The sequence below is a fragment of the Opisthocomus hoazin genome, chromosome 12 (assembly GCF_030867145.1).
Source record: "Opisthocomus hoazin isolate bOpiHoa1 chromosome 12, bOpiHoa1.hap1, whole genome shotgun sequence".
Taxonomy (NCBI): Eukaryota; Metazoa; Chordata; class Aves; order Opisthocomiformes; family Opisthocomidae; genus Opisthocomus; species Opisthocomus hoazin.
Window position 1 is genome coordinate 3,027,177 of NC_134425.1, and position 23,925 is coordinate 3,051,101.

The window sequence follows — 23,925 nt, forward strand, 5'->3', positions numbered from 1 at the left end:
GTGGCTGCTGAGAAGAGGAATTCTGTCTACGTATTTTTCCTTTAGGTAGAAATACATAATGATGCTGAATTTTATTTTTGCTTTCAGATATACTACTGCATTCACACAACAGCCTTTTCTTCTTTGTGGGTGTTTTCCACATGAATAAGTCTAAAATTGTAGAAGTAAATTTCATATATTCAGTGTGCGTGTGCATGCACATGGTGATAGAGGTGAGCGGATCAATAGGGGAGGGAGTCTTAGCTATTTAAATACAGTATCAGGGGTGGAGGGAAACTATATCCTCTGGGGAAGAAATAATTTCCTTGCAACAACTCTAATCTTTCTGGAATTTGTCAGGTTTTGCTTTAATGCTATTTATAGTGCAGCATATATAAACATTGGCCTGTGTTTAGGTGAAAACACAAAGTTTCATTTGAAGTCTGATTTGTGAAGAGCAGGTTTGTTGCAGCAAGCTCTCTTAAAGGTGCCCAAACAATTTTGGGTAGAATCCGAGAGAAGGTTTCTCAGAGTTTTGAAATAATAGCTCCTAGTAACCCAGCTCACTAAAGATGTGTTGTAGACTGTGAGGCTACGTCCGTTCTGAAGAAAAGCCAGGAACTAGTGTGTTTTTTTTTTTCTTCTTAAAGTTTGGATTTGAGCTTAAACTTCTGCCAAGAGTTCATAGAATCACAGAATGTGTTGGGTTGGAAGGGACCTTTAGAGGCCGTCTAGCCCAACCCCCCTGCAGTGAGCAGGGACAGCTGCAACCAGACCAGGTCTCTCAGAGCCCTGTCCAACCTGGCCTGGAACATTTCCAGGGATGGGGCTTCCACTGCCTCTCTGGGCAACCCCTTCCAGTGTTTCACCACCCTCATTGTGAAAAATTGCTTGCTTATATCCAGTCTAAATCTCCCCTCTTTCAGTTTAAAGCCATCACCCCTTGTCCTATCACCACATGCCCTTGTCACAGCCCCTCTCCAGCTCTCTCGCAGCCCCTCCAGGCACTGGCAGCTGCTCTCAGGTCTCCCTGCAGCCTTCTCTTTATGAGGTTATGCTGGATACCTTGGGTGGTAATTACAGTGCAGCAGCTGCTCCAGCGCTCAGCATCTGCAGGTGGGTGTTTCTTTGACAGAAGTGAGCTTGGGTTTTACTCACCTCCTGTAGGTAGTAGTACCAGTGCCAGCCAGAGTAAAGGCTGGCCCTCATGTGTGAGGGATTGCTGGCTGGAGCTGTTGTATGAATTGCTACCTGCAGGGACAGCAACACTTAGAGGCACAGGGATGTCAAGTAGGATGTTATAATTGTATTTTTCTTTGGCTGGTATTTGTGCTTTTCGTTGTTGGGACAAAATCTGCACCTTTCATTCTTCAGTCTCTTGAATACTCAGCTTGAAGAAAATTTGTAATTCAGCAGAAAATAGATCCACGCACATCCTGTGGTTTCCAAACACCACATTTTATTTGGAGAATTTTTGGATGTATTGATAGCTATGCCAGCAGCCAAGCTTATAGAGGCCATTTAACATGGAAATAAGTAAACATTTTATCTGAAAACTGCTTGGGATTTTGTGGTTCGCAGAAGCTTTCCAGAATGTGGCAAGACAAATAACGAATGTCTGCAATATATGCAGCGCAGGCTGCGTTCCTGTGCTTGTAGAGCGTGAGGTGGCTTGGGAGTGTGAGTTATGCTGGCTTGTTTTTAGAAAGGGGCAAACACATGTTTCGTTCTTCAATATAACTTCCCTGGGCTTCACACCTAAGAACTGGCTTCACAGCTTATGAAAGAAAGAGGAGAACCGAGACTGCAAATCCCCACTAGCAGTCAGCGCAAGTACATTAATAGGGTTCTTGCTCTAAGGGTTCCGTATGTTAGAGCAGATTTGAATTTACAATGACACCTGATGGTAAGTTGTATTGTCCTTGTAGCGCCAGGGTGGAAACTGCCTGACGGTGACTATTTGAACAAGTAACCGGGTTTTTCGCTTCCTAGTTCTGGATTTTGCACTGTCCTCCCTGTTGTTAAAAGCTGTGAATACAACTGTGTAGAGTATTAAATTATAGTAGATCAAATGTGCCCCTTTTTGCAAGCCAGTGCACAACTTCTCTACTCTTCTTCAGTGGACAGTCCAGCCAGAACTTGGCTGGTGTATTTTTAATTTTTTTTTTTATCCAAGGCAGAATAGGTAACATTGATCTTCTAGTGCCCTGTTTGTTCCTGCTGTTCTAAGGGTGAACACCTATTGCATCTCTTTGCCATGAATTTAGCACTTGTGTTTCGTTGGCAGAAAAATCCTTTACTTCCTTCACCTTCCTCAGACATTCTTGTTCAAATATCAGTATAACTTCTCTGTGATTATTTAGTCAATTTTTTCAGTTAATGACTCCGTGGGTTTTCTGATTTTTACAGAGGAATTGCTGCACAAGTATATTTTACTTGAGGATCAATCGAGTATAATTGTTGCTTTCTGGGGGAAAAAAGAGCTTTATTAAAATGCACATTGAGTTTTCCATATCCATCTCAGGCACCTAAATAATACATATAAAGGAACTTCATGAAGTTTTATGGTGCAGAATTGTTGATTCAGTTTATAGCTGTTCATCCAGGTTATTTACATCTCAAATCGGGTATTTGAAATGATGCACATTCAGCATATCCCCTCGAAGAGGTGGGTTTACAGCTGTGTGCTCATGCCCGAGTGGAGTTGTTATCTCGGAATAACTCCATGATGCGTTCTCAGTCGTTGGGTGCAGTGAGAGCTCTTGGTGACTGGACTCCGAAGCAGCCATCGGACTGTAGGCAGTGGCTTGCTTTGAACCATCAGCAAGCACCGAGAAGAAGGTTGAGTGTGAGGCTGTTGACTTCACTGCTTGGGGCTCGGCTGCTGAAGCTGTGTCAGATGAGCTGTGTGGTGGCCATAGCTGTTTCACAATGGAGAAGTCACCAAAAAAATTCTGAAGAGGTTGTACTACTGCGCAGGATCTGCCGCAGTGAGGTCAAAGAGCTTTCTGTGTAAAATGGACTGGCACTGGCCGCTTTGTTAGTGGAGACTGCTTTCTTGGAGCATCTGCATGAGTTTACTGAATAATTTGAGGGGAAAAAAAAAAAGTTGTAGGTAAATGGAAGTAAGGGATCTTGCCTAAGAAGAATCGACGTATTGGGGAGGACTTTATAGGATATTCCGTGGATGACAGCACTAAATTAGTCTTTTTCTTTGGAAGTCAGTTGCACAGTTTGAGTTCTGAGAACAGGTTTGGTTCTCGTGTGATTCTTCCCCTTCATTCTAAACGAGTACAGTTTCCGTGGAAGTTCATGAAGTACTTCTTTGTTTGAACAAATTTGTGTCCTTTTGTTTCAGTCTTGGGAATGTATTTCTTAATGCTTTCGTGGTTTGTTTGTTTTCTGAAATAACTGTATTCCATGATGTTAAGATCTCCAAGCACTTAATGTAACGTTTTCAAAAGGTTCTGAAAAGGTTGGATTACAGTTTGTATCTTTTAGGCCAAAACATTATTTCCTTCTCTTACAGGGCATGAATAATTTTTTGATTAAATGCTTTTTGTTCAACAGAATCTGTCTATGACCTTCTCCCAAAGGAGCTGCAGTTACCACCTTCCAGAGAAACATCTGTAGCATCCATGAGCCAAACAAGCGGTGGCGAGGCAGGCTCGCCGCCTCCAGCTGTAGTTGCTGCTGGTAAGCATTCTCATTTATTCGGTTGCTTTGTTAAGGCTTGTAACGTTCTGGCCAACATGAACAGTGCTGGCAAAGTTTTGATTGTGAAAAAGAGCTTGTGGAGAGGTAACAGTTCATTCTAGGAGGATTTAGGTAATATAAATTAAACTAAACTGGGTCATCTAAATTATCAGGTATTCTATGTTAATGGTTGCTGTATTTCATACATATATCTATATATCTATATATATATATATGCACAAGAAATAAGTTAGCTGTTTCGCTATTCTGTTATTATGCAGCACAGGTCTGTTACCTCCTAGAATGCACTCTGTCCTCAGAGGTAAAAAATACCTATTTGGATCTAAGTCAGAATGGTGACTGACTGTAAAACAGTGAATTCTAGCTAGGATAAAAAAATGGAATGGGAGATTACAATTTTGGCCATGAAGCTTTTGCCAGAATGTAAGGAGGGACGAAAGGTCGTGTTTTCCTTTGAGGCCTGAGGAAGCTTAGTATTTGAACTCCATTCACACATAGCTCTCTATTGTAACTCATAACAAAATTCTCAAATACATGAGAATATAATATACATCAGGGTGGCAGTTTTATAAACTAAGAAGTTTAAATTATTTTTCTGATTGACAGCATATAAAATGGGGCATGACCTTTTTATCTTTGTCTTTATCTTACTCCCAGTCATATTTTAGACTTAAAGACTCTGTCACTGATCTTCATTAAACATAAAGAGAGGACCTAAGGACAAAGTTCTGATTTGTGACGTTAGCCTTAGTGCCGGTTTGCATTTGGAGTTCTTGTCAGTAACTTGTATATATTAGCAAACATCTGTGCAGTGAGGGAAAAATGATCATTATACTCACAACAGATGCATCTTTCTTTATTGGATAAGGGGTTTTATTGCATCATTTGATCCCCATGGTTCTTACAAGGTCATGTTCCACTTTCCTAATTGGCCTTAAATTGTTGTTTGAGAAAAATTAATATATATAAGGTGAGGATTCAGATAGCTACATTATTCTTTTTCTCTCTCTGAGGTCATATGCATTAAATGTTTGTGTGAGACTGTTTCCCCGATTTGCATGGTACAGGAATCCTGATCAGAAACTGAAGTGATTGTAGACTTGTCAGAGAAACTTTACAGCACTGCTCACCATTCGTGTTTTGCCAGACCTCTTCTGAGAGAACCTGTGGATTTAACTGTGCACAGTGGAACTTCAGTCATTGAAAGAATTTGATGTTTTTCTTTATTATATTGAAAGGAGTTGATATTTTTATATCGCTTATTCAAAAAATAATTTGGACATATATTTCTAAAATCAAGATACTTAATGGTCAGTTTGATTCAAAGACGTGGCAGCAACCAAAGCCTACAGAAACATGTATCTTAAAAACAAGGGAACAAAAAAAACCCCTCACAAACCCTGTTACGCTCTAAATCCACAGATAGACATGAACTGCTAATTAATTCTGTATCTAACAGAAAAGACTTAAAAACTTGAATGGAACTAAATGTCTGTTACCTCCAGGTATTTAGTGTCTGCTAACAGCCAGTCCAGTTCCTTTTATAAAAACTAAGAATGTTAGCTGTGTTTGGGTTAAACTGCAGCACAATGTTATTGAATGAAAAACTTTCAAAAATAGTGTTGAGATGTTTTTGTTAAGGCTGAAAGGAGACCTGCTTGATCAATTAAGAACACTTTTCAGTGTCAGAGAGAGCGTAGTTTTACAAAGACTTTAAGCTGGTAGCGTTACTGAGAGAAGAGCTCTTCATGTGCGTGCTGCAGAGCGCGTTGGATCAAGGACCTACTCTGGGTTAGAGCTGTCCTGGATGGGTTCACTGCACAAACGCTTTTGGTGGCCCAAGGAAAGGAGTAATGCGGGGAGGAAGGGGAGGTCAGGAAAGGTGGAGCCAGCTTCTCTCAATGGCTGCCGGTTTGGGCTGGTTTGAATTGTTCACTGAACTGTGGCTTTGGAGACCTTCCATCAGTGGTGTGACGAGCCAGTCAATGTACTGGGTGCCGTTAAAATCGGGATCAGAAGTACTAAGCACTAGCAGCTACAGTTCTCCAAGTTGGTAAAAATTTCCACTATAGTGAGGATAAGAACAGAATCTTGGTCTTTTATAAATGTAATTGTGATGACCAGGATCATTCAACAGTGAGCTGTGGTGTGTACGCGTGGCAGCAGAGGTGAGCCCCGGCCCCAAGCGATGCAGCCGGTGCTGTTGCAGAGGGGTGGGTGCCTGACTCCCATCGGATTCGGGGAAGGCTCAGCCTTAGCCTTTTGGCTGATGAATAAGATCAGGTAATAAGATATAGTGTAACATCTTAGTGGGGTTTTTGTTTGATTTTGTTTTTTTTCCTGTCCTCCACCACATCCTTTAAAGAAAATACATGCATCTTAGGTAAAGGTTTACCTGCAAAATAGGTCCGTAGGCTGTGTTGCAAAACTATAGAGACAGAGCAGAAAGCTGAACAGAACAGTCCCTGCTCCTCCCTCTGGTGTTGGGATGTAAGATATATAGGGAGATAAATATATAAATATAAAAATATATAGTATGTATTATAACCCAAGGGTGGACAGATAGTTGGGTATTTCTGGTAAGTCTGAGGCCAGACTTTTTTTCTTTTTAAAGCTGGGGGTAAACTCTTAGGAACAGAGGAAGGAACATCATTGTTTACAGAAGTTGTAGGTGGGAGTACAAGGAGAGGTGAATTCACTCTTTGCGGTGGGTCTCGGTGGATTGTTTTATAGTTACAGTCCCCTCTCCCACAAATCCCTGCTGTGTAGTGGCTGATTAGGATTCCTGCTCTAAGCCATCCTGAACTCAGCACTTCTGACCTGCTGCTGGTACCCGCCGCGCACTGCTGCCTGGGAGGTTAGCTGAGGGTTGCTTCTGCACCCGAATCTCTCCACTTTCTCAAGAGTTTTGGATGCGTTCTTGCCGTAGCTGTGCCATGTTTCTCGATAAAAGGCTGTGTCGTGTTTAACTATTTTCTCTTATTGTTTTAGGGTTGCTATAGTGTCTTTGAAAAGTTGCTACCACGTTTTCAAGCCCTGTCACCCAGCCCCTGGTAGTAATGAGAGGTCTGGCTGGGCTGGGCGCTGATTTCTTAGCAGGAAAATAAGAGGAAAATCAGCCTGGGCTTTGTGCATGTCTGTATGCTTATACCGGAAAACATAAATACGTATTTTAGATTTTTATTTTAGAAGATCAAGATTGACTATTCATTTGCATAAATGAAGTCCTTAGTAGCAGACTATAGGCAAATTTTTGAGGAGCTGACACTGTATGGGCGATAGGGTGAGAAGGAAAGATGACTATGGCAACCTAGCATTCCTGTCTCTGAAATCTTTCTCTTGGTTTGTGCAAGTCTCTATCTCTTTTTTCTTTTAATTTTTATGTCAGCTCTTACTTGCTCTAAAACCTCACTTTTTTGGGGGAATGATAGGGAAATGGTAGTCCAGTCTCCATAGTGTTGTAGGTAATCTCGTTTACTCTTGCTTTTAAAAGGAAGGGCTAATTTGAAATGCTGCTAGCAACACTGTATGTAGAAGTCAATTGCAGATGTGATTACTCTGGATAATGAGAGGATTACGTTACAGAGAGTGATCCAAAGTGGTGAGAGCTTTTTGCTACTCCTGCAATAGTTAACACAGTTTGTTCTCTGCTTCCCAAAACACACAGTAAGGTAGTATCTGGCTGAAATTCAACTTACTTGAGGCTTTTCTGTCAGTCATTTTGCTGTGGGGTTTTGTTCCATATAAATCACATTATAGGTGAGGGATATATGTTGCTGCAGTTGAACTTCTTTGGTTTTTTTGGAGGAGCAGGATGGGCTGTTTTTAGCAGCGATTACCTTCCAGGGGCAGACTTCTAGTTCTTCCATTTGGCAATTTGTTTTGTGATTTACAGAACAGTTTTAAGAATATTAAAATGGAATGTTGCTGATTGGATTTTCATTAATTTGTTAATAAATGTGTATCTCATTAATCCAGACAAAAGAGGTATTGCCCACTCTCTGAATATCAAACAGGCAAGTATAATTTAACAGAACTCTAGGATTTTGAGCTGCTGTGTTAATAACCTAAGCTGCTATCTCAAGCTTCGAATTCTGTTGTTATTCTGGAAAGCAGAAGGGAGGGAAAGGATCGCGTTTTAGTGCTAGAAACCATTCTTTGTGCTTGCTGTTTGAGTTACAAGTGTCTTTGTTCAGGGGACAGGAAAAGGAGGATTGTGCCTGGTGTGGTACCATAAACACATTAAATATGAATCATCTTCTAGACTCTTGAAAGGCATGAGGGTGTCATGCTGAGAAATGTCATTGTGAGCTGTGCCTGGAGATTTCTTATATGAAATAAATGTGCCTGAAGCTTTAATAATGCCTTCCACACAGTGTTTTTAAGCTCCAGTTGCAAAGAGGGATGCTTGATTCTTTTCGGTTGATTCTTCAAGGTTGAACAAATTTTTTGTGTTGATCAAGACACATTGAGCAAGTGCTTCCAATGCTTAAAATTCAAACTGCTAGTTGAAGTCCTTTCTCAAAGGTGTCTTTCTAGCTGGTAGGTCAACACCTTGTTCTTGTCTTTTGGGGATGATTTCAGGAGTATTTTCGACCTTGTGCTTTAAACAGGCATTGCATTGTTGTCGTTCATCTCCGTTAACAGGAATGCTCAAATCTTCTGAACCCCAGTGAAGAAAACTGTTACAGAAACTTGCTTCTCTGCTTGTCATCCGTTCATTCTTTCTGTAGCAGATCTTGGAGTGAGCTTCTTTCAGCTTGTTGATGATCTCTTAAGCTGCTCTCCGTTGTCCACAGAGTCAGATAGATATCTTTCCATATGTTTTGTGTTGCTCCCCGGGATAGTAATTCCTGCATCACTTCCCTTCTGACAATTTCCAGTTCTTATCTCAAACTGAGTTCTCTGCAGAGCGGTGTTCTTGCTGTAACAGAAGGGGAACAGATTTTATGCCACTGAAATGTATTTACTGAACTCTTTTTGCATTCTGCATAGCTGGATACAGTTAATCGGTGTTATGTTGAATTTTTCTGGCTCCATCTATGTTTGTATCCTGGGAAGGTACTTGGTAAATGATAAAAGCTTTACCTTTTTTGTGATCAAGTCGATTTTGTGCTCCTTTTTAATAAAAGGGACGAACTACTTGTCCCAAACAGGAGCAGCTAGCTTTTCTGATCACAGTTGCTATTGAAATCCTTGCTATAAGTAGCTTTGATCATTTTAATTATGAAAATAAGGCTTTGCTTCTCAATTGCTACGGTAGAGAAATGGATAAAAATATTTGAATCGTCTGCAGGTTAGAAACCAGGGGCTAAGGGGGTGGGTCATGTTTTCCACTGCGAAGAGAAGACTTTTTTCATTGTTCTCAAGCTAAAGATTCTAATAAGGCTTCAAGATGGAGATACGGGTTTTTCTGTTTAGTTTTGTTTTGGTGTTTTTTTTCCTGAGTAGCTAGGATCGGGCTTCTTAATTTTTATTTTTAATGAAAATATTTTGTCAATGTATCATCCTTCCTGGTGTCGTTAGTCATTTTTTCCTGTTGATACAGAAATAATTACCAGAAAGTTCAAAGGGGATATCGGCGCTGCTACTAATTCTGTTATCCTGGGCTTATAATTACAGGTTGTAAACAACTTATCAGAAAAAAAGGTTCTTCTTTGTAGTTGATCTCCAATGCCTGTAAAAACTTCCATTTCATTGTAGGCTTTCCCTTTCCCCTTCCCACCGGCCTCCCAGTTGGAAATGCCTTCCTGTAATTTCCTAGGAGGATGTCTTCCAGGGATTTCTGTCTGCAGTGTGCTTGCTTCAGTCGTGTCAAATATGTCTTTCTTGCAGAATTAATTTAAACCAGATCCCTAATGCTCTTTAAAAATGCGTCTTCCTCGTGTTGTGTATTAGTACAGTGCCCTGGCTGCTCTGACTTGTTAGCACTCGCCTATATGTTTTAAATATTGCTCCTGGCGATGATGTGTGCCCAAAAGAGCTATGGTGGGGGTAACTGTGTGAGTCTGGGAGAGCCTGGGCCCTGGAGAGGTGCTTTCATCTTGCTAACTGTCTGCTGGTGGCAAGTCATCGCTGGGAAATGTGAAAGAAAAAGATTTCTCTTACTGTTTCTGTTTTATGGAAGCTTTTTTTAGACATGTTCTCTGCAAATTCGGTTAAAACATTGTAGTTGTGTGGGATTGTATGTGCATTGAGTGCATACCCGCTCCTCTGCATGGAGCAGAGCTTCCTTAGAATTACCTATAAAGAATTATTATATTGATGTACTCTCGATCATCTCTTTTTTCTTGAAATAAGTTTATTTTCAGTCTTCATGAAACCCAAATCAGTACCTCAGTAAACCCAAATTTCCAGAACTGCTCAAACAAGCTATTTTATCATTCTGAGAGATTTTTTTACGGCAAATTCTTGCATTGAGTAGCTCCTATTTTTACATCGAAAAGGCTTGAGAATTACTTTGTGACAAGAGAATTCCCTGTTCCTTAATGAATAATGAAAAACCAAGCCAGTGAAGGGCAAAAAGAGAAGATTCTTATTGTACTATTGTTTAGGCACCTCCTTGCAGTAGCAGAATCGAAGACTTGGTGAAGGCCGAGAGGAGTTCTTAATTTCTTAGAAAAAAACCACAAGGAACAAAAGAGTCTGTTTCTTAAATTGAAGTGTTCTTTGTCAGATCATCATGCAGTCGCTCTTTTAGGGTAGCGGGCTGTGGAGGGAGCGGAGGACATGACAGGTAGAGCTTGAAGAGAGCAGCTGAGGGTCCTAGAGTTCTGCCTTGCTTGTACGCAGCTGCTTATTGCTCTGAGTGGGGACGGATTAAGATACATGGAATTGGTGTGTGAGAGCCACTAACAAAAGTTCCACTTAGATACCTCAACTTGAGTGTTAATTTAATAACGGATGTCATTTGTAACAAAAAGATCGATTGATGTATTTACCCAAAGTATAATACACTGCTTGGTTCAGCATGTGGATGTAAGGGGAATTTACACTGTTGGGCTTAATGTAAATTAAATTAACCTACCTATCTTGAATCTGAGTGTTTTTAATAACTGGTGAATTGGATTGCTTTATTATATTTGCTGGGATGCTAGTTTTTTTCTCTATTAATACACTTAACTTGCATTCTAGCTTCGCCATTCAGAGACAGGCATCGAGTGGTGGGTTGTGTGACAGTGTCTGTCAATAGTGAAGACAAATAGTGCCAGAGACACTTAACCCATCCAATCTCACCCAGGGTATAGGTCGGTCTTGTTTTCAGACTTCTTCATAAGTCTCTTTTCTTTCTTTCTTTTTTTTTTTTGTTTTGTTTAATTTCTAAATAGTGGATTGATACTGATTTGAAACTAAACTTTTTGAAAAGTTTTTGACGTTACATCAGTAATACAAGAAGAAGAAAAGTACAAACCCAAGTTTGGCATGTGAGGTGTTGAAAGCAGGTTTGCAGCCACTTTGTAAGTTCTGGTTTTTACCTTTAAAACCTTTGGCAACACAAGGGTTGATGGTGGAAATTTTGCACATAGTATCCTTCTGGTTTTGTTCTGAAATTGTTCTGTGTCCAGTGGTTAAAATAAACCAATTAACATACAAAAGTCTTACCGAGAACATGATATGTTAGATAAATTAACAAATTTAATAAACGGGTATACTTCATGTATTAAGCTTATACACCACCTAAACCTCACCCTGCATGGTGAGTTTTCATTTTTAACACTTAATTGTTTTCTGACTGCAGCATAGGGGATCACATGGGCTTCAGGCTAGGTTCTGAGACAAAGGCGAATTCCCTAATGGCTTTTTGCTAGTCCTGGATGTTCATGCAGAGGTGGCTGAAATACTTGTAGAACCAAAAATATCTCCAATTTATTTGCGTTTGCATTTTTAAGCTTTTCAGTCTGGGAAATGACTTGCTTTGCACTCCAGCTGCAATTAGGGGGAAAAAAAAAGTCATCAGGATGCTATTTGTTTCTTTTTAAGAACTTAGTAATCCTTGTATTTAAGGATCTCTTTGGAAAGAATGAACAAGGATTTCAGGATTGGCCCCACGTAAGTGTTATCTAAAGACAAGAATCCCTCAATGCCAAGTAGTGATTTTTTTTTTTTTCCTTTCTCCTGCCTTTCAGACCTTTTTTTAGAGGCTGAATGCCTTGTTTGACTTCACAGGATAATAGGATATAGAAATATATGTCATTGCCTTAGCTGCTAACTCAGGAGGTAATAAATTTTCTTTGTACAATGCTGTATGTTATTGAAAAAAAAAAAAGACTGCACTGATCTGCTCATGGGGATGCTCTTTGCTATGTGTTCCCTTAGTCTGATATGACATTAGCCTGTGATTTTTAGCAGCATGCATTTGTGCCACATGCGTGTTGCATCCCTCCTTCCGCTGCCTGCTTTTTGGCTGCTTTTTGTTTTCAGAAAGAACCTGAATTCCTCAGTCTCTTGGTTGTGAATGTAATCCTGTTCACTGCCTGAAAGTGAGGTAAATGTATGGGAGCGGTAGGCACCTTTTTAGACTTCCCGGGAGGCAAATGTACAAACGACTGGTATGGTGAACAACTGGAATTTCTCTATATTTAGTCTTTCTGGGAGTAGTGTGGAGTAATTGGTTATCTGTACTTGCATTCTGAACTCCAGTCCTAACCACTTTGTTAGTTCTTGGTTATTTTCTATCTTTCATTTACACATTACAGAATTGCTGGTTACTGATGTGTAAATTATGATGTCAAAACAGAACCAGGGCTTCCTTATGCTGAACTGCTGGATATCATTCTGCATCTTAGAGAGAAAAAAAGCTGTAGGACTGGCAACAAATTCTGAATTAAGTATTTAAACTGCCTTAAATGTTACAGTGATGGCAATGAATAGATTCAGGAGGTTTAGTTTCAGCAGTGATCAAAGTTGCTATAACATTGAAGTAGTCTTCTCTCTCATTTTTTTTAATTAAGAAAAAATAACACCTTGTGATGCTGGTGCACGTTTCATTTATAATACTGTGGCTGCCTACTTGCCATGACATGCACTTGGCTTCTAGTCGGTGTTGTTGCTCTGAAAGCAATTTTTATTTTGAGGCTGTGTTAAAATATATTCAGCCTTATATTTCAAAATGTACATACTCATTTAAACTATATATTTGTTTGTATAACAGAAAGCCCTGTTAAATTGCAAACAAAAGAGCCACCTGTAACAATTCCCATTAACATGTGTCCAAAGAAATTAACCTCAAATAAAAGAGATACTCGAGCGGGGAAAGGCGTGTGTCTGTTTCTGCTTTAACTTGACAGACCGGTGACCAGGTACACCCCCTCACACCGAATGCCCATGGTTATATTTTTGTTTATTACCTGCATGTTGGGGAAAACTTCATTTCTCACAAGCAGGAAATGCAAAATGCTCTCGTCTTTTAAAGCAATACCAGTCAAGTTCAAATTAGTGAAAACTTTAGAATAAATGTGTTTCCCAAATGCAGCATATTCAACCAAGAGATTTCCTTTGGGTATCAGATACGCATGTGTTGTCACTGGCTTTAGAATAAATTGATAAAAAAAAATGGGACCCACGTAAAACATAAAGGGGTTTATTCATTATAGTAACCTTGTGTATTCTTATTTGGTTGACCCCATTTATTTATTTATTAGTTTAAAGGAAAATGAGTTGGCTAAAGGCCTGTGACTCTGAGAAAACATAAATTTTACTGTGTTTCTTAGTATTTGCGTAACTTAAAAAGTTACTAAAGCAATTACTAATTTATCCCCCAAAATAGATTTTAAATTTGTGTATTTGTTCTAATATAGCCAGTTTATTTAATTGGCTGTAATATTTGTCATACTTCTTAGATATATTTAATTACTATAATAGAGAAGACACTGGCCTGTACATGCTTTAAAACTTGCATGTTTGTGGATGGTAATGGCATTCATTTGAGAATATATAAGGCTAAAGAGAGGTTTTCTTGCCATTACTGTTTAGCTTGATATTGTTTCAGTAATCGAATTTGTAACACAGGGGTGTCTCTGATAAATGGAGGAGAGTATAAGCAATTTATAAGGGGCAGTATTTCTTTTTCCTTTTTAAATGTATAAAGGAAAAACATATACACATATTCATACACATACATGCTTTTTAACTTCTGGGAAGAAAACCTGGAGGAGAAATTATTTTGAATAACAATAATGATAGCAATTTAAATATTGTAAAATGCTGCACCCTAAAATAAGGATACCATTACCAGCTCTTTTAGCTTTACACTGAAAACATTTTTGTTTAGTCATTTGTGGGTTGTTTTTGTTGTTGGTTGTTTTTTTTTTTTGTGGGTTTTTTTGTGGTTTGTTTTTTTTTTTTCCTAGGAAAGTGAGGGAGAAGTAGAATTGTTGCGTTTCTGGGCAGGATGTGCATTGAACCATTTGCTACGCGGGGTATGATCAGTGTTTGGCATACCTATTCTAGTTCAGGCCTGTGTATGGATTGTCACTGTAAGTTTTTCTTACAGGTCTTTTTTAAAAGACCTTTCTAAAACATTCCAAGTATTTGCTGCAAAAAGAGAAATCTTTTGATAGTAATCTACTGGATGTAAAATCTTCCAGTGCTAGAGCCTTGCTACCTGGTTCAATGTACCTAATTATTTGTTTGTCGAAGTCTTCGTCATGGACAGGCAAACACGAGACGTGCATGCACTGCGTTGTGCTGTGCATGATACTCAGTTTCATCTGTTAAAAGAAGAATTGATTTTAAATGGGGGAATTATTGCTGTTCAGTAATCCAGTTCTGCAGCATTACTGCTGCGTGCTCCACGTATTCTGTTGCAAACGCATGCAGCGTATATGCTGTATGCATGCTGCATCTTTCTATTTCTTTCTGAGGGTATACGTGATGCATGGAAACTAATTCTATTCTAACAAAACCAAGTAAACATCCCAAATAGCAATGATCTTTCTCAACTCAAAGTGGCTGCAAATCAGCTCTTAAATATTGTCACTGAAATTGATATCTAGATTTAATAGTTCTTGCCAATCCTAGAAATGTTTTTGAAAAAAAGCATTGCATTAATGCATGGTATAGAAAGGATCAATTTGCCTTTAAATTGGAATGCAGTTCAAAGTGACTGAATTCTCCAATTTCAGCCACTATATTTGCCAAAGAACAAACTGGAAAATGGAACTGGTATCATTCGTCTGCTCCTGGTTCACTGGGAGGTTCGGGGAAGGGACTTCCTATGAAGATAAAAGCAGAATAGTTTATTGATAAACTGTAATGACCGCTAAATTTTACAGTCTGAAGCAGTGTAGGTTTACTTTTCAATTCATTTAACACAGATAAGTTGTGAGAAACAATATCGGTTTAAAAAATCTTTATCATTAAGTCATTGATATCCCCTGGTAATCACAAGTAGGCTGATTTATAGGAAGGTTTGCTAAGTTTTGCTGATAAATATATATATCGTGGCTGAACATGCCTACTCTGTTACTTTTAAATAGCTTAAACTGGATAAAATAGTTCAACCATCTCTAAACCTTTTAGACCTGAAAAATTAATACAATGTTTTGGATTTTAAAAAAATCCCAAACAACAAAGGAAACCATCATGTTCCTCTTCTAGATATTACCTCTAGGACACCAGTGACTAGATGAACAAACATATTGTATAACTATGTATATATATTATGTACAATTTGTTTCCAAAATCAGATTATTTCTGTGGTTCTGGCTTATTGTGTAAGGTGTGATCAGCAGTGCAGAAGTACAGCAAATGGCATCACCCTCCTAGGAAGTTTAAATCTGAACATAAAATTCAGTTAGTTGTTTGAGTCAGCTGTAGCTCACTGGGGAGTAAAGACCTATGTTTGTCCATACTGCTTCCTCTCAAATGTTTTGGCCCACGTTTTCAGCTGATTTGTCCATTGAAATTCTTCAGTGGAAATTATTATGTTGTTCTCCAGAAATCTTCAGGGTTCTGTTTTAATCATTTAGCTGTCCTTATGTGTTTCTAAAGCAGATTGATCTGGTTGATCTCCAGAGAAGTCACAATCGCATTGTTTAAAATACCCCGCTTAACGTGAATTTTTCAGAGGTCTGTCCCAAGCTGTCTCTATATATGTAAGGGACTTGGGAGATAAAGTCTGAGAGAAATCAGCCTCGGTGACTGAGAGAGTCAAATTACAGGAATTTCATGTCATCTTGTATCAGTGTGTCACCAATAGAGATACTTCATCCCTGTTTTGAACCTTCAAAATAAACAGCTATGTCATAGTGACTGATACCAGTTCCATTTTGCCTACCAACTCAGTTGATTTTATATTTTATTTCTCATTTATGATGGAATAATCAGCAGCTCTTTTTCTCATTTATTTTCTCATATTTTTATTCCAGGATTTGCCTCTGAAGCAGGGAGTGTCTGCATTAAAAATGACCTGTAGTTCTCTGCTTCATAGGTTAGAAACTTATTTTAATATTTTGTGGCTAAGCACAGTCCCGTCTTTTTCAAAAATAAAAATTTCCAACAATAAATGGTTTAATTGGCATTGAATGTGGATTATAAGCATTTTGCATTGGGGCTTCCATTATTTTAGATGAAATGGCTTCTACACAAATAATTAGTCCAGCTGAGGCAATGAAAGCTCTGTTTACTTGCAGCCATTTTTATGAATTAACATTAAGTTTTTAAAAAGTTGATTGCAGTGGATCATCCTAAGTCTTGTTTGGACATTTCCAAAGTGCTGTATTGGATAGGCTGTATTGCTTTACGCATTTACATTCCAAAACTTTCCAAATTCCAAATATTTGTTGGGGGAAAGAAATTGGTTCATAAATCACTTTATTTCAATGGGACTGCTGTAGCCAGCACACACAGAACCATGTATCTTGTATTTACTTCCGAATTATACACCGCAGATGCTTCTTCAGCTCCTTCCTCTTCCTCCATGGGCGGTGCTTGCAGCTCCTTTACCACCTCTTCCAGTCCTACCATTTACTCTACCTCAGTCACCGACAGCAAGGCTATGCAAGTGGAGAGCTGCTCCTCAGCCGTGGGGGTAAGTACCAGAGGGGTAAGTGACAAGCAGTTAACCAGTAACGCAGTCCAGCAGCAGCAGTCAACGCCGAAGAGACACACAGTCCTGTACATCTCGCCACCACCTGAGGACTTGCTGGACAACAGTCGGATGTCCTGCCAGGATGAGGGGTGTGGATTGGAGTCAGAACAGAGCTGCAGTATGTGGATGGAGGATTCACCCTCCAACTTCAGTAACATGAGTACCAGTTCCTACAATGATAACACTGAGGTGCCACGTAAATCACGCAAACGAAATCCAAAGCAGAGGCCAGGGATCAAACGTCGAGATTGTGAAGAGTCCAACATGGATATATTTGATGCCGACAGTGCCAAAGCGCCTCACTATGTCCTTTCGCAGCTCAGCACGGACAGCAAAGGCAACTCAAAAGCAGGAAATGGGTTGGTATCTGCTTTTTTTTTTTTTTCCTCCCCCAAAAAAAGTCCTATCGCCACATGTAAAACCAAACTAATAAAACTCCCCCTGTGCCCCGACAAGTGTTCTGCTCAGGTTCTCACATAAATCCCTTCCCTTCTCTGCTATTCCCTTCTGCGTCCTAGGCCATGAGAAGTTCTCCTTGGACTTGTTAATCTTTATTTAGCACATAAAGCTAAACTTCCCTGTAACAATTGGATGCAGCATTGACGAGCTCATCTGTATTCTTGTTTGAGTGAAATTCCTGAGAGATTGCACAATTCCATTTATAACACAGCAATGAAAATCTTTTTGTATTTAAAAAGAAAGGCAGAGGTGGACTGGACGCACCCAAACTCTTGATGGTTTTTGTAGGATTTTATGTGAGGATTTCAGTCTGTACACTTTACCTGCTTCTGTTTTTCTCTATTTATCAAATAGAGTGAGTGATAGGAGTAGAAGTTAATGGCTTGTTAAGATTTCTCATCATTTAACACATCCTTTTTATAAAATGTTAAGGTGATACGGTGAACAAGATTTTGTTTTTTCATGTGAATTCACTTCTGTATTTGATTTTTTTCAGAAATAAATCTCTGTTTCTGTTTCTCTCTGTGCTTCTGGGTTGTGTGCATGCGTGTGTCTGTACGTGGGCACGCCTGGGTGGTGGTCTGTCATCTCTCCCACTTCACATTGTTCACTAAATGCATTTCAGTAGTTGCTGAAAGAGGATTAAGTCCATCAGTTTACAGTACTGTGTTGATACATTTTGGTTTTTTTTAATTTTAATTTTGAACTTGTAGCTTCTACAGTACTTTTAGCATGGTCAAGTGGATAGATTCGGCTTTTTTATTTTGGGATTTTTTTGGGGGGGGGTGTATTTTGTTTCTGTTTTTACTTTTATGTGTGTGCTTGCAGTATGTTCTGATGTTCATGGTAACAGTGAATATTGAAATGTGACTGGTGGGAAAGATTATGAACTTCTCATATTCTGGAGGGAAAGAGCCTGGAGTCTGTATTCTTGGGGTCATTGCAGTTCCATACTTAAAATTGCACGCTGAGAAAGTGATACTGAGAAACTCTCCAGAGTGTGGTGGCCTGGGTACCGCACTGGGAAAAGCTGAGCTGGTTGATACTGGGAGCGCTGTCTCTGCCCCCCGCTCCTGTCTCTGCGGACCTGTGGGTCTTCTGGTCCCTTCTCCCAGCAGCAGCTCTAAGCTTGACTGCAGTTGTCCAGCATCTCTCATTTGCACCAGCTGGAACTGATAATAAAGTAAACTGTTAGCACCTGGTAGACCCAAAGAAGCAAATTAGCATATGTAAAGCAGCTGTTTGGATTGGAACTAGGGATCTGCCTCCACCGAGCACAAAGGAGGCCAGGCTGTCCTTTACAAAGGGAAGAAACTTGGTCGAAAGGCAAGAACTGTGTGACTGTAAATGTGATCTGTGGATGGAAAGGGGAGATTTAGTAAACGCTGGAACAATATGCGTGAGCTCAGTCCAAAACATCACAAGACTGACTATAACATTCCCTAAAATTCTAGGGGTTAACCAGTGAACGTTCATCGGTACTGTCAGCAATACGCTGGGAAAGCAGAGGTCGATAAGCATAATTTTTCTCTGATGTGTTGTACGCAGGCCAGATTGAACTGCGGCAAAACTCTTATGTAACAGAATTGTCCTTTTAAATAAAAGCTCTGGGATAAGAAATGGCGAAGATATTACAAAACTTAATTTTGCTGTTAGAATATGGAGATTTAGCATTACAAATCTAGGTCACAGTAGTGACTGGTTGTGTGTGTCCTTTTTTTTTTTTTTTTTTCCTCTCCTCCAAACTTTCCAGCCTGATGGAGTTCAGCCAAGGGAGTTCATTTACTTTTGGCTTTAAGAAAAGAGCAAGGAAAGCACTGTTGCTAATTTGTGAGTGGAAATAGCGTTTGCCTCAGAAGAGACTTCTAGTCAGTTGTCTCTTAAGAGCTAGGAAGGAAAAGAATATATTCCTGTGGAAGTGGTTAGAATTTGTGAAAGCCTCTTTAGAAACGGATGCATTGATGGTGATTTAGGACGAAGAGTCTCAGATTTCCCTCATGCTTGGTCTCACTTTCACTTTCAGGTCTGCACTGGTGTCAGTGCAGGACGAGGCAAACCTTAACTCAGGAAATCTATTCTAACAGAATCGTGGATTTTGCCACTGACATTTCTTTTTAAGAAAAGAAGTGGTAGCTTTGAGGAGACATTAGTAACAGTTAAGCTAATAAATACGTGTGTGTATGAAATATGTTACTATTTGTACGTGCATTAATATTATTATTATAAAGAAACTAAATTAGAAGGATGTGTACATGAGATCCTCGTAATTTGAGAAGAAAGACCTGTGAGAAGTTCTGGTGAAGGCTTTGCAGTTGCTTTCAAGTTCAGCTAATCTGATTAAAAGTAATGATTACTAAATTTATAGAGGGAAGACTTTCAAAAAAAATGTTAGGCAGCATCCCCACATAAATATGACCACGTATAAAATATTAGTATGTTGAAAATTAAGGTAACTAGGCTTTTAAGAGTAACGTACCGTCAGGAGATGAGAGTTGTGTGGAAAGGCCGAAGAGTTTCTCTTGTGTCACACTGCTAAAAGTTTGCATTTTGACTGTTAAAAGTGAATTTCATTTGCTGGCTGCCGCTCTTAACACTTCCCTTCAAATTTCAAGAACAACTCAGTCTTGTATATTAATTTATGGAGGTGAACTTGCAGGTGTGACGAGGCCAGGCAGAGCAATTGGTGTGATGTTTGTACAGACACGGAGCGTTCTCCTGGGACGCTGCGGTGCCCGGCCTGCCTGCGCGAGGTGCGGAAGGCACGGGTCTCGGGCACCGCCTTCGGAAGGACGCGATGGCGGTTGCGGTAGCTGAGGTTGCCCGGCATTCCTTCTCATGCTCCCTGTGGGAAGCTAAGAGATGGTAGCTCTGTGATTTAAAATTCTGAGTGAGAAAAAGAGAAGATATTCACTGAGAGTTCGTAAATGTATTCCTTTTAATTATTAGTCCACTGGAGTAATGTCCTGACGGGGAGAACAGTGAAAGTGGTTATCTAACAAGCTTGAATTTGATGAGGAGTTTTGCTGAACTTGTACAGAAGTGAAGAACTTAGTGGCATTAATTACAGTTTATTTAGTGTATCACAGGTTTTGTAGATGCTACATTGAAGAAGAATTCTGTCCCTTTTATTCTTCTAAAAGAAGGTATATTTTTACATAGCTTTTTTCTTTTTTAAACAGCCTGTTTGACTAGACTGTGGCAGAGGAATCGGGACTCTTGGCAGAAGGATGGTACTCTCGCAGCCTTCTGTCCCCGCTCGGTCCTGCCTCTCTGCCGTTACCGGGTTGAAGACGAGCGGGCAGGGCAGCACAGGGCTGCTCAGGGACGTGCGCTGGGCTTCTGTCTGTCCCGGGCTCGGCTGGGTGAGCAGCAGGCTCGCTGGGCCGTCCAGGGTGAAGTGGTTAACTGTCACAGACAGAAACACATGAATGAAATTCGTACAAAGCACAGGCATCGTAACAGCTCAGCAGCGTCGTACACTCTAACCCTTTGTTAGGCATATGAAAAGGTTTTGGAAGGCTTCGTAGGAATAAAAGCGTGACAGATCAGACTTCCAGGGGTATGAGATGGGGTGGAAGCAGGTGGCAAAGTGCCCGACCTTCCCTGGGGCAGGAGAAGGCCCTGCTGAGGGATAAGTGCTGGGCCAGGCCGTGTAGGGGCTGGGGAATGGCTTGGAGGTATTTGCGTGCTCTGTGGCCACGTGCTACTTGTTGCACACGGCAGGAGTTTTAGGAAAGGTGCTGGTAAGGTTTGCTAGTACAGATAGTCTGGTAATTGGGAAGAGAGCACTATGGGTTACCCCAGCCTTCAGGTCCGTGAAAAACTCACACAGTGGCGAAGCTCTCAGTAAGCGAATTTGAAGAAAAAGCATTTCTTTCAGCCTTCTCCCTGAGAAGAAAAAAATCTTGGATAAATGACTTCCATATGTTGCACATTGAAACAGGATTTGTTTTTTAAGCAGTTCACACCTGTTGTTTTAAACTGCTTTCTTCAGAGTCATTAGCTGTTAGAAACTACTTTTCAGTAGTAAAAAAGAATATTACACATGTATAAATTCATTGAGCCCTTCTTCTGCCTGTACCATTTGCCATGGCACCTTTAAATTTGCCACTGTTAAATGAGTTCATTGGTCTTCAGCTCAGGTTCATTATGCAGACCTGCTCTGTATAAGATCAAGAGCTATTTTCCATTATGCTTGAAAGTGAATACAAAATCAATTGCATGATGTTATGCTTTGGAGGGCTTCTTCATTCGGGTTTTAATTATGGAACTGAACACAAGATACAGTACATGTTAAGGTATGCACCTGGAAAAGAAAGAGTCTTTTTGCATATGCTACAGATTTAAAATTGGTGCAATTATGTCAGAGCCTTTTGCAATAACTAATTTAGTTTTAACATAAATTTATCAATCTGTTTTGACAGAAACTAGTATTTGAGTTTGCATGGATATGCAAGTTCAGGCGGAGACAGGCATGAGGCTGTTTTCCTGTTTAAAGAAGTGTCATTTAACCTTAAATCCATTCAGTGTGTGTGTGTGCATATGTATATATTACAGAAGCGAAACAGCTTATTCAGATAATATCAGGCTGTACCATATACTATGAAAAAGCAGGTTGTGAGCTGCCTTCTGTTAGCATGGTTTAATGCTAATTGCTTTTCCCTTCCTTTATGTTTACTCTCTGAAAAGCGGTTCCTATTTGCACTGGATGGAGGAGACAGGGAAGCACCGTTCTTCATCCTGCAGGTTTCCTTCTCTGTCAGAAAGAGAATTCCAAAGTTTGCTCTCAACTATAAATCTTCTATCCATTAATATGCACTCTTTATCTTTTTAGCTGTTCTGTGATTTAGTTTAACATCTTTTTAATGGTGTCCTTTGACTTCCCAGAGCATCAGAGAACCAGAAGGGAGCTGGAGGGAAGAAGACCCCAATGTTGTGTGGTCAGTATCCGACTAAGAGTGAGGGGAAGGAGCTGAAGATAGTGGTACAGCCAGAAACCCAGCACAGGGCTCGTTATCTGACCGAAGGCAGCCGAGGCTCAGTGAAAGACCGGACACAGCAAGGCTTTCCAACTGTAAAGGTAGGCTGTGTAGTATTAAGTGATGCGGGGATTCCTTGCCAATGGATGGTTTAGTAGAATGGGAACTGGCTCAGTTCAAATAGCCCTCGAATCTCTATTTTCAGAGGAAAGGTGGGGGAGACTTTGCAGTTTCTTTGCTGTAGAGACTGTACTGTATCTCTTCTTGCAGGCAACAAGAAGTCTATTTGCATCACAGAGTTACAGGAGGAAGGAAACTTTATGTCAAGGCAGTGCTATATAATCTATGATGCAAGTCCTGATAGACTACAGTTGTATGAACTGTGTAAATAGATAGACACTTGGAGCATGCAAAACTAGGACAGTGAAATGCTGTAACTGATTGCTGATGACTGTGGGTCATTGTTATGCCTTATTGGTAAGGACATAAAACTAGGTTTAATTTAAAAAAAACAAAAGTGTTTTTGGGGTGTGTGGTGGGTTTTTTTATTTGTTTGATTTTGTTTTGGTTTTGTTGGGGTTTTTTTTAGTAGGAAATATCTGAATCCACGTACCTAGTGTCTGTCTTTCAAGCAGAGCCATAAAGACCGAACAGAGATACACTTTGTGGGCCATACTGCTCAGTGTGTTTAGCAGTAGTGAAGTACACGTGGATTAGCAGAACTGGAGAATGAGGGGAACAAAAGAGGAAGCAGTGGTATGCATGCTTAACAAATGCAGCCTGTTTCCTTTATAGACTTCGATGCCTGAAAGTGTAGGTGCTGTTGATGATCACTTGCAGGACTGACTTGTCCCGAGTCCTTCTCATTGAGGGGGGAAGGGTCTGGATACAGCAGGTGCAGTAAGTGCTTCTTTGTTCGTCTTGCTTCATTTGAAGCGGAGAAGGGGACAATGGATGTAATTCACCTTACTTGGAGGGGGATAATTGTGATGAGGCTTGCCAACCTGGTGAGGGGTGCTTTACTGTAAGTTTGTCAGGATGGGGACCAAAGCCCAGAAGGAAAGGAGGAGCTACAAATGGAGGAGAAATGCGAGGAAGGCTGCAAAGAGGCCTTTCACATTTCCTGCTCAGAAGGGAGAACGTTCGGCAGCTGTCCTTCATTGACTACACACTAATGCACAGAGCGTGATTTTGCAGGTCTTGTTTCTTCCCTTGTGTAGTCACAGGGCTGTGACTTGACTGGAATTGCAGAGACTTGGGGTAGCACACAGGGCTGGAATGCAGTCGAGGATGTGCACCAGCTCCTTAGAACGAAGAGAGGAAGCCATGTATTGTAAGGAGCTCCTTGACTGCACAGGCCTCCAGCCTGAAACTGGACACTGGCCTGTTGCGATCGAGGAGGGAGGAAGCTCAGGGGTAATGGTTTGTGTAACTGTTACAGACTGCCTGACTGAGAAAATAACAGGTGATGCTTTCTATAGGTAACTAACAGCAGTCTGCTGCTCACAGACCTCTCTCACTGTGAAAGATTTCAGCCGTGTGTCCATCTGCAAGGATGGCTACATAGCCTGGTGGAAGCAATTGAAGAACTTTAGGACTGTCCTTGTGAAGGTTTCCAGGTGCAAGTGGTAGAGAAGCTTACCAGGAGTAATGCTTTACTTGACTTACACAGAGAGAAACAGAAGAATGGATGTCAAATAT

General features: G+C 40.3%; 1 protein-coding gene across 3 annotated transcripts in view; it reads left to right on the forward strand.

Annotated features, from left to right (window-relative positions):
* Positions 1-23,925, forward strand: part of NFAT5 (nuclear factor of activated T cells 5) — a 71,891-nt gene that overhangs the window by 20,059 nt on the left and 27,907 nt on the right. For 2 of the 3 annotated variants that reach the window (XM_075433320.1, XM_075433321.1), the window contains exons 2-4: positions 3,550-3,675; positions 16,587-17,145; positions 22,133-22,325. In XM_075433320.1, coding sequence (XP_075289435.1) covers positions 3,550-3,675; positions 16,587-17,145; positions 22,133-22,325 — 878 coding nt within the window. Of the gene's footprint in view, positions 1-3,549; positions 3,676-16,064; positions 16,127-16,586; positions 17,146-22,132; positions 22,326-23,925 lie in introns of those variants that run through there. The other variant, XM_075433322.1, reaches the window with a different exon arrangement.